This window comes from Pteropus vampyrus, unplaced genomic scaffold (genome assembly GCF_000151845.1).
Source record: "Pteropus vampyrus isolate Shadow unplaced genomic scaffold, Pvam_2.0 Scaffold203, whole genome shotgun sequence".
NCBI classification, from domain to species: domain Eukaryota; kingdom Metazoa; phylum Chordata; class Mammalia; order Chiroptera; family Pteropodidae; genus Pteropus; species Pteropus vampyrus.
In genome coordinates, this window is record NW_011888984.1 from 411,070 (window position 1) to 420,913 (window position 9,844).

The 9,844-nt window shown below is 53.2% G+C and overlaps 1 protein-coding gene and 1 pseudogene across 1 annotated transcript in view; one reads left to right on the top strand and one right to left on the bottom strand.

The window, feature by feature from the left end:
- The window catches only part of PLD3 (phospholipase D family member 3), a gene marked incomplete at its 3' end in the record, with an annotated part of 8,516 nt that extends 1,778 nt beyond the window's left edge, over positions 1-6,738 (bottom strand). Inside the window, exons 1-9 of the mRNA XM_011372316.2 lie at positions 6,624-6,738; positions 6,023-6,114; positions 5,859-5,933; positions 5,631-5,773; positions 5,031-5,214; positions 3,567-3,687; positions 3,360-3,487; positions 2,066-2,266; positions 524-663 (exon numbers count right to left, since the gene is read on the bottom strand). Coding sequence (XP_011370618.1) covers positions 524-663; positions 2,066-2,266; positions 3,360-3,487; positions 3,567-3,687; positions 5,031-5,214; positions 5,631-5,773; positions 5,859-5,933; positions 6,023-6,049 — 1,019 coding nt within the window. The remainder of the gene's footprint in view (positions 1-523; positions 664-2,065; positions 2,267-3,359; positions 3,488-3,566; positions 3,688-5,030; positions 5,215-5,630; positions 5,774-5,858; positions 5,934-6,022; positions 6,115-6,623) is intronic.
- On the top strand, positions 1,615-1,733 carry LOC111746884 (annotated as a pseudogene).
- Positions 6,739-9,844: the final 3,106 nt, after the last annotated feature.

Sequence of the window (9,844 nt, forward strand, 5' to 3'; positions counted from 1 at the left end):
AGCTTCAACTTCGGAGAGCCCCCCAACCCTAAGCCCACCCCATCTCTGACTCCCAGTCCTGTTCCAGCCTCCTTAAATCCCCCATCCCCAATTCCAGCTCTCGAAAATTCCTGCCCATCATCTTGTCTGCTGCCCTCAGACTACCTACTCTGAGTCCCCTGAGCCCCATCATCTTCTCTTCTTATCCCAGATCACAAATCCCAACCCTGCTGTCCCCAAGCTCAGCCCCATCCCATCTCCAGTCCATGCTCCCTGCTTCCTACCTCTGGAAATCCTCCTTCCCCTGCCATTCTCTGCCTTGCAGCCCCCAAATTCTCATCCTTCTCTCCCCTTTTCCCCTATCTGGAGCACCCAGAATCCGCTCCCGTCACCTCTGTCACCTCTGCCGCTCCCCACGGCTTCCTCTCCATCTGTCCCCTTGCCTTGGCCCCATCGCCTGCTTTCTGGACCATCGCTCTGTCTCTCACTCCTCTGCCGCTCGGTGGCCCCCTGCCCTGAGCCCTGCCCACACTCCCAGAAGTACCTGCGTGGGTGGGAGAACTCCATGGTGGGCAGGTAGTTCATGACTGCGATGTAGATGAAACTCCGGGCATTGTCCACCACGTTGAGCAGGGCCTTCAAGTCTGGGGTACGGCCACTTGGACACAGTGGTGGAGGCGCACTCTGGGGGCAAGGGGACAGTCAAGACATGTGCCCTGCCTGGGGCTCGCTGTCGCAGTGGACCCCGTGTACAGACAGCTTGTCACTAACCGGGTCCTAGGGGTCTCACTGAATCCTCAGCCTCCACGAAGGGCAGTGATGATTGCCACATTCCTCTTGCAGGTGAGGCAGTGGAGGCTCAGAGAGGGTAAGTGACTTGCCTGAGGCCACACAGCTGATAGAGCAGGATGTGAACCTAGGCTATCTGATTCCTGTATTCATTCTTGACATAAGGTCCCCGGGAACCTGTTAGAACTGCAAATTCTTGGGCCTCGTTGCACAAGGCATACTGAACCAGGGCGCTGAGGCAGGGCCCAGGTGTCAGGTTTTAATGGCCCTCTAGTGATCCTGATGCACGCTCAGGCTTGTGGACCTCTGCTCTAATCACACTCATCCCTGACTTGCTCACAGCCCACCCTAATGGTGCTCCTCGCGTGCTCACGCCACACCATGCGCTTTACTCACCTCCCGCCATCCTCACGACAGGTGAGCATACTCAAGCTGAGAGGGGCAGTGGTAATGGGGGAACCCTTGGTCCCCGGTGGGAGACCACTGGAGCACAGGACCCCAGTATGTCACATATCTGTCCATATACCCACACCTCTGAGTGGCCCTCCACAATGACTTTGGGCTTGGCCAGGTGAGTCGCTCAGAGGTGACTGAAGGACAGAGGTTGGCCATTCCAACTAGAGAAAATATCAACAGCTAAAAACAGCAGTGCCTTGTCTGGCGTGCTCAGCGTCTGCCATGGGGGCGGCCAGAGCTGTCCAACAGACTTTTCTGCAGCGAAGGAAATGTTTCTGTATCTGCATTGTCTAATATGGTAGCCACTTCTTGCATTTGGCTGCTGAGCACTTGAAATGTGGCTAGTGTGACCGAGAAACTGAATTTTTAACCAGATTTAGAGCTGATGGGGTCTACGACCATGCCACCCTGAACAAGCCCGATCTCGTCTGATCTCGGAAGCTGAGCAGGGTCAGGCCTGGTTAGTACTTGGATGGGAGATCACCCAGGAAGACCAGGTGCTGTAGGTGTAAAAAATTAAAAAAAAAATAAAAAATAAAAAAAAGGGATCGTAAACTGAAAAATTCCTTATAATCTCTGAGGTCAACCCAGGGTTGCCTCACCTAAAAAAAAAAAAAAAAAAAAAGCTAATGGGGAGATATGGCCGGGTCCATGCAACCATATGAGCCCTAAGCGGTGGTAAACATGATGCCCATTTTCCAGTTGAAACCGAGCCTTAAGGAGATTGGGACATAGCCCGGGCCTCTGCTCAAGCAGAGTAAGCAGGAGTGCACGCTAGACAGATGGAGGCCATGAGGGCGTGTGGCCAGTGAGCGACAGGCCCCTCTTCCTTCAGACTCACTGCCAGGTAGGCCAGAGCAGGGGTTCCATTGAGGCAGATCTCCATTGGTGTCTCTTGATTGTAGCGCGTGTCATAGGGCCGGGGCCAGGTTGATGGGATGGAGCTGCCCGCCTGGCCCAGGTACCAGTAGGCCTCAAAGATCTTGGTCAGGTCTCGAGCTAGGCAGCTGCAGTTGTACATGACCACGCCCAGCTCCTTGACCTGTGGGAGGGCAGTGCTGAGCCTGGGGTAGTGTCTTGGTACCCACAGGTGACATGGACACCTGCAACCCCTTCTCTCTGTCCCCCCAGCCCTCTTTCCTGCCCCTTGCTCCTCCATCTCCCCTTCTCTCTGTCCCTCAGCTCCACCCTGCAGATCTCCCAGCTAAAGTCCTGGGCTGGGCATGAACTTGATTCAAGATTTGGTCAAAATCGTGCAGTCATTCCAAAGCTCTGGGTTTCCTGAACCTTTGCATATGCCTTGTTCCCTCCACCAAACAAGTCCCTGCTCATTCTTAGGGCTTGCCTGACAGTTTCCTCCTCCAGGAAGCCTCCCTTGACTGTCCTGACTTCGTCAGGCATTCCTCCGGGGTCTCATGGTCCCTTGGGCTTCCCTTATCACTCTCTAGTGACAAGCCCATCTCCCCATTGGACTGAAAGGACAGGCACCGGGTATGTTTCAGTCACAGCCATATCTTCAGCATCTCCCCATGGAGTTGGTAAGATTAAGGTCCGAGCAAAGGATCACTGCCTAAGATGCAGCCTTGTTCCTGTCTTGTGTTGCTTCCTGCCAATCCTTCAGGTTTCCGAATAGTTATCACCTCCTTTGGAAACCCATCCCTGATACTCCAGGTTGGGTCCCCCATCCTAGCCCGGACCCTCTGCTTGTGCTTCCACCATCCCAGCCTTGACCCCTCTGGGCTGACACCGTCTTGTGACTGGCCTGTCTCCGAACTGGACTGGGAATTCCGAAAGGTCTATCTGTTGCCACCATGTTCCCAGCATCACCCAGAACAGGGCTGGGCTTAGGGAAGGCATTCAGAGAATGAATGAAGGCCAAATGGGTGGACAGGGCCTTGAATGCCCTGTAGTGGGGTTGGCAGCCATCACTGGGAAGCCCTAGGCTTCCACAGGCAGGGGAAGGCAGTAGAGGGCTGGATTTGGGGATGTTTAGGGATGCCTGGTAGGAGATAGGAAGGAAGCCATTGCAGACTGGATAGAGGACTCGGGGACTGAGGAGGGGTGCAGGTGGAGGCTGGGCGCCCTGTGGAGGAAGGAGCAGCCTGGAAGAGCAGGTGGACAGGGTGCAGGCAGACCTGGGTCAGGGAGCGCCAGTCCATGTTGGCACTGCCGATATAGAAGTGGGTCTGGTCCACCACCCAGAACTTGGTGTGTAGGACGCCATGTGTCAGCTTCTGCATGTCCACCATGCGGACCTGGGCACCTGTGACCGATGGGGGTGGCAGTCAGGGGCTGGCTTGGGCAGCCCCAGGCCCACCCCGCCCCAGCTGCCCCCGGCTCACCGCTCTGCAGCAGGGCCTGCAGGTCCGCCTGGGGCTGGGGCCCGCTGGGCTTGCTCACGGCAATGCGGACCTTCACTCCTCGAGGCGCCAGGGTCTGTAGCTGCCGGAGGACCTCCTCGCCCTGGGGGAATGAGAAGGGAGAGCCTCTGAGGGACTGGGGCCAGCCAGCTCTCCAACCCCACACAGCACCCCTATAGGGCTGTTTTAAGACTAGGCTTTGAGAAGTGATCAGGAGTGAGCAGGCTTTACATTAACCAGTATGCCTACGGGTGGCTTTGTAGGATATTATATTTGTAGGATGGCTACATGAGATAGTAAAGCCTTTTTTTATCTGTTTTAATAACTGGCCACTCCGAGCCCTGCCGGGGCCTCCTTGCCACTCCTGCCCTTACTTAGGGAGCATCACTAAGTAAGGTACCACAGGGGCCTTCAGGTACCTTACAGGATACTGGGGGTGCGTTTCAGGCTGGGGGTCCACGAAGGTCTGGGTCAGGCTTGATGACACCAATAGTAGTAACAGCCCATGATTCCCTGATTCTTGTTAGCTGGGCCCTATTCTAAGCCCTTTCACATCTGAACTCACTGAATTCTCACCTGTCACGGGTGAGGCGGGTCTCAGTATAATCCCCGAGCTGCAGATGGGGAAACTGAGTGTTGGCAAACTCCACGGTGAAGTGGGATTTGAACTCAGACTGCCTAGGCCTGTGCTTAGTGCTCTGAAGCACTCCAGTGAGAGCCAGCAGGGAGTGCAAGCTCATATCATTTCTTTTGTCATTTTTTTTAAGGCAGTGCTTAAGGAACCCCACAATGTTAATAAATTTTAAGCCCACTTCTCACAAAAAAAGGCAGTAGAGAGAGGAAAAAAGAAGGGAAAATTGTGTTTTTCAATGAAGGGGTGATCCACCTAGGCTGTTTCTTTCCAAACCTTGAAGGTTTATAGTGTTTAAGTTTGTCTGCAGATCAAAACAGGGATATAATAATAGCAAACGCTTATAAAGGGCTGTGTTAGGCACCATGCTATAATTGCCTGTTTCATCCTCACAAGGGGCAGGTGCTATATCCTGGCCCTGTTCCACAGATGAGGAAACTGAGGACTGGCAGGCAAGGTGACCTGTCCGAGGTCACACAGCTGGGAAGCAGTAGCTGGCCAGAGGCTGGGCTGGTACTCTGTTCTTCTATTTCTTGGTGTGATGAGGCCAGGGCAGCTTGTGGGTGAGCAACATGTGCTAGCCTAATCCCTCGTAACCAAACCCACACCCTGACATTCAGAAGCTTCCGGATGACCGTGACAAACGCCCCCAGTCCAGAGGGCCATGTGAGGATAGAAGCTTCCAAACACCTGCATCCAACCCACTGTGAGACACGCCCACCTGTCCCCCCCAGCTGGAGAATCCCCTTCGCCCCCACCCCCGATGCCTCCCACCGTCCCCAGGCTGTGTGCCCAGGGCCCAGGTTGCCAGGTACCTGCTGCGCAGAGGGCTCCTGAGTGTGAGTGTCATTGTTGGTGAGGGTCCAGTAGAAGGAGGCGATGTCCAGGCTACTGTGGGCCCCAGCAAGCAGGCCCAGCCACGCCTGGCTAGTGGAGGGGTTGCTCGTGGAGGCATTGGGGAAGTCCAGGCCCTCGGGGATGCTCTCCACCAGCACAGCTCTGTGGGGTAGGGGGTGGTATCAGCCATAGGGGGCCAGAGACCACAGGCTGAGATGTGAGTGTTCACCTGTCTGTCCATGGAGGATAAAAGACTGTGTATTGTGTGTGCCTGTATGCATGATTATCTGTGTCCATTCATTTGTCTGTCCACAGATGTGGATGGAAGATGCTATGTGTGTCTGTGTGTGCCTGTCTCGTCACAGACCTGGACAGAAGATGATGCTGTGGCTGCCATGGGAACAGTATTGGGGGATGGAGGTGGGCATGGAGGGAAGAACCTGTGATGGTGCACTTGGGGGTCTGCGATCACCTCACTGTCACAGGCACTGGGTGATGCTGAGGCCCTGCTTGGTGTGTCCAAGTGTCCCTGGCCTGTCAGGGCCCCTCCCCCTACCATCCAAGGCTCCCACACTTACTCGCATGGGTCATAGCAGGGGGCTGGGCGCTGGTTGGGCCCAAAGAGATGCAAGTCGCCGTATTCCCATAAGAACAGCTGAGTCATCAGGGCACCGAAACCCACAACTGCCAGGATCAGGACCAGCAGGACCCAACGGGCTTTCTGTGGGAAGGAGGTGGTCAGCCTTCCCAGGGCGGGCAGCCCAGCCCATGCCTGAGACAGACTGCGTGTGGCAGTGGACCCCTACCTTCTCCGCAGCCTTCCATGCCTCAATCTCATTCATGGGCAGCTCGCTGGCAGGCTCCTCAACAGGCACCTTCAGCTGGGGGACGATGGGTATGGTCGGGGCTAACAGGGGACCCCCAACCTCCAAGGCACCCAGCCCCTCCCCAGTGGGCCCCATCCACCTACCTCCTGATACATCAGTTTAGGTTTCATCTTGCCAGACAGCCAGGGGGCACCAAGAGCCCAGGCGGGAAAGTGGGTGTGTCAGATTCTCCAAACTGCGGGGAACAAAAGCTGGCACTGACTGGGGTGTTCTGGGCTCTTGGGGAACATCATAGAAAGCAGATCAGTCTTGGGGCTCACGGGATCCACTGAATCTTCTTGTCCATGATCACGGGGGCGATGGCACAGTGCCCGCCACCCCAAAAGGAGGAAGCAGACCGCTGGTCAGCAGGGATTTCGAAATTCCTCAAGCTCCGACTCACTCGTGGTAGCCACCCTGCCTTCCTCAGTGCCCACTCTGCTCCCCATTAGCGCCTTCCCGTCTCTGAGCTCTAATTCAGACACTACCAAAGAGAAAGCTCCAGATGGGGTCAGCGGAGCTCCAAATCTTTGTGCCTGGCTTTTCCCAGAGCTGGGACTACCCGGGGGACATTTTCCAGGTGGTTCCTCTGCCTTCTCCCTCAGGTATCCACCGGACAGCTCTGGCCGGGAGCCAGGACCATCCGGGCCTCCTCTCCAGCTCCCAGCCCCATCCCCCACAGCCATCCCTCCCCCCCAACCCTACCCCGGAGGGACCTCGGCCTTAGTCTGCAAGCGGCAGCTGCTACCTCCGCGGGGCCCCAGCTTCTGCCCCAACAAGCTGAGCAGGGGAGACTGGAAGGAGGGGGCGGAGCCCGATGAGGCTCCGCCCACTGCAGCGGGGAGTCTGCGCACTGCGCTTGCTGGCCCTGGTTCTCCGCAGGGAGAAGGGGGGCTCGACCCCCCAGGTAGTGTCTGGCCAACCTGGCCGTGGGGAGAGTAGATGGCTGCGAGATGGACTTTGCCACACCCCACCCCAGAGCCCCCGTGCTGGATAGGGAAGCCACAGGTAAAGAAGAAAAAGGGACCCCACACCTTTTCTTGTCTACGAACCTTTTGAATTTTTGTACCACGGGCATGCATTGCCTAGTCAAAAATAAATACATAAATTAATGAGTTAAAAACAAAATAAAATGGAGAGATCAAGGTTGAATAACACGATTTCGAGATGTAGCGATACAATCAGCAGAACACACAGCCCACGCTCTGGGAGGGGAAGAAAGAGGTGGGGGGGAAGGAGGCGGTGGGTTTTCTGTTGGAGCCTATTTGTATTACGGCATTTGACTTTTTTTTTTTTTTTTTTAAGCCAACTAAGACTTTGATAAGGATTTCTGAAAATTTGTTTCTTAAATCCAGGGTCTGGCTGGAGGGACACGCAGGGTTTCCCACCCACCTCCTAAGCAGGATTTAAGGCCACAGCTGGAGATGTAAATTGCAGAGTCCTTCCCCGCCCACTTCTCTCAAAGAAAGAGCGGCAGGAACCCCCTTCCCCCCAGCCAGGCAGGAAGTTAACAGATATATGCAGAAAAGGATTACTATTGAGACAAGCAACAGTGTCAGAAGTGGTTGCCTTGACAGTGGGAATTGGGGGTGGGTCAAATTGCTTTTTGTTTTAAATTGTGTAATATAAGCGACTAACAGAAAAGTAGAGAAAACACCTCTGCAGGTAAAGAAATAATTATAAAGCAAAAAAAGGTGTTGCTGCGTCCCAGCTTTTGTTACTTAAAAAAATTATTCGTGTGCATGAACTACTGAGATTTATAAAAAGGGGAAAAAAATTCCAAAGGGGAGGTAGGTTCCCCTTTATCACAAGATGCAGGCTATATCTGAAAAGATAATTTGGAAAGCCCTTCTCAACAATGTCCCATCCCAGATTTCCAAGGGCGGAACACAGCTGGACCCCTTCTCTTATTGCAGGGAGACTTATGGAGATGGACCAAGTGAAGTCAGCAATCAATGGCAACAGAGCAAGGTTATTTGGAGCTCCAGAGATCACCAGAAGAAGATAACAAGGAGTCCTGGAGGTGGTTGGCCAGATTATGGGTGGGGGAGAGGAGGCGTGGGGCAAGAAAGGTTTCCCTTCTATTTATTTGTGAAGTCCTTGGTGAGAAATGTACTGAGAATAAGGGTTTGGAACAGCCGATGATGTGAAATTAAGGCGAGCTGAGATGAACAGGAGCGAAACGGATCGAGAGAAGGTGTGGAGAGGTGAGGGATGAGACCGAGCACCCTGAGGCTGGGGAACGGCCATGGGTGCTAATAAACCAAAAATGGGAAGAAAACAGAGGGAGTTCATTTATATGGTGACCTTTTGGCTTTCAAATGGTATAGTGGTTACAGGTCTGTAATGAGGGGTTTAATTTAAATTTGTTGTATTTTCACCAAATGCACCTAAGATGTTTAAAAAGAACTCTAGTACCGGAGAGATGTGGTTTAGACTGGATTGGATTTAAGAGGCAGTTAATACTGTGGGTTCCAGAACCAGATGCCTGATTAAAATATGAGCCTCAGCACTTATGTGACCATTTGACCTTGAGAAGTGACAGTGCATCTGTGCCTTAGTTTCTCCATCTGCAAAATGGGCATAGTATATTGGCACCTACTTTTCACAAGGCTGTTCATGAATTTTATACAAATATCTCGAGTAGCTGTGCACCAGGCACTGTTTTAGGTGCTGGAGATACTGCTGTGAACAAAAGACATGAAGGCAGACAGACAAAAAGCAAAATAAGTAAATTACATGCTATAAGGTAATAAGTGCTATATAGAGGACCAGGAAAGGACAGGGTAAGGGTGGGTTTGGGATTGTTTGCAATTTTAATTAAGGTCAGAGAAGGCCTCCCTGAGAAGGGGATACCTGAGAAAAAAAATTTGGGGGGAGGGAGGGAGCTACACAGACTTCTTAGAGTGGTCCAAGCAGGCCTGTGCAAAGGCCCTGAGGCAGGAGTATGCTCAGTGTGGATAGGAGCCGACTTGGTTTCTAATTGGACTGGAGGTAGAATCCAGGTAAAGTAAGGAGCCGAGGATGACTCCAAGGCTTTTGGCCTGAGCAGCTCATGGATGGAGGAACCAGTAGCTGAGCCGGGGAAGACTGATGGGGAGCAAGTTTGAGGAAAAGATCAGGAATAAAGAATGAATGAGTAGATAATAAACAAATGTGTTTTGAACATATATAATTTGAGCTGTCTAAATTCTATCCAGGTGGCTTCTTTGACTCAAAGGAATTGATTTATATCAAGTGCACAGAATGGGCATGCAAGAGGTTCTCAATAAATGTGATTGTGTCAAAGTTCCTAACAGCCCCCGCAAAAAGACAAAAGGCATTATTACCCTCACCCCCCCAAGCCCCAGGTAAGATGGTTGCTTTTCACTGTAGGCCTTTAGTTACTATTTAATTTTTAAAATGCATATAGGACTTCTATGGAAATTAAATTATGAGGTTCAGGCCCCTTGCTGGGGTACCCTTTCCCCACATCCCAGTCTCCAGAAAAGGACTATGGCCCCAGCTAGAGGAGTATCCAGCAACCCCCATCCACAGACCCCTGGGGCAGGGGGGAAGGCAGGGCAGAGTGAAACCGAAGGTGGCCCTGGCAGCAGCGCGTACAAAGCAAGGCTGGCGGGTGCTGGCATTCTCAGCTGTCTCCTGTGTGCCCGGGGCCCTAGACCCCTAGATGGGGTTCTGGTGTAATACTCAGCCTGGTCCTTAAGCTTCGCTTCCTTGCACCTCTGCCAGCAAGTGTGCCCGCTCCAGTCCAGACTCTCCCTGTCCCCCTTGGCCTGTGCCCTCCTTTGAGGTGTGATACCACAGACCGCAGAAAAGGAGGAAGTAAAACCCACTGGGTTTTTGAGACTCGTGTTGGGACAGTCTCCTGAACACTCCACTCTGGGTGACGGTGGGGTAGGTTGGATCCCTTTTTCCACAGCGGC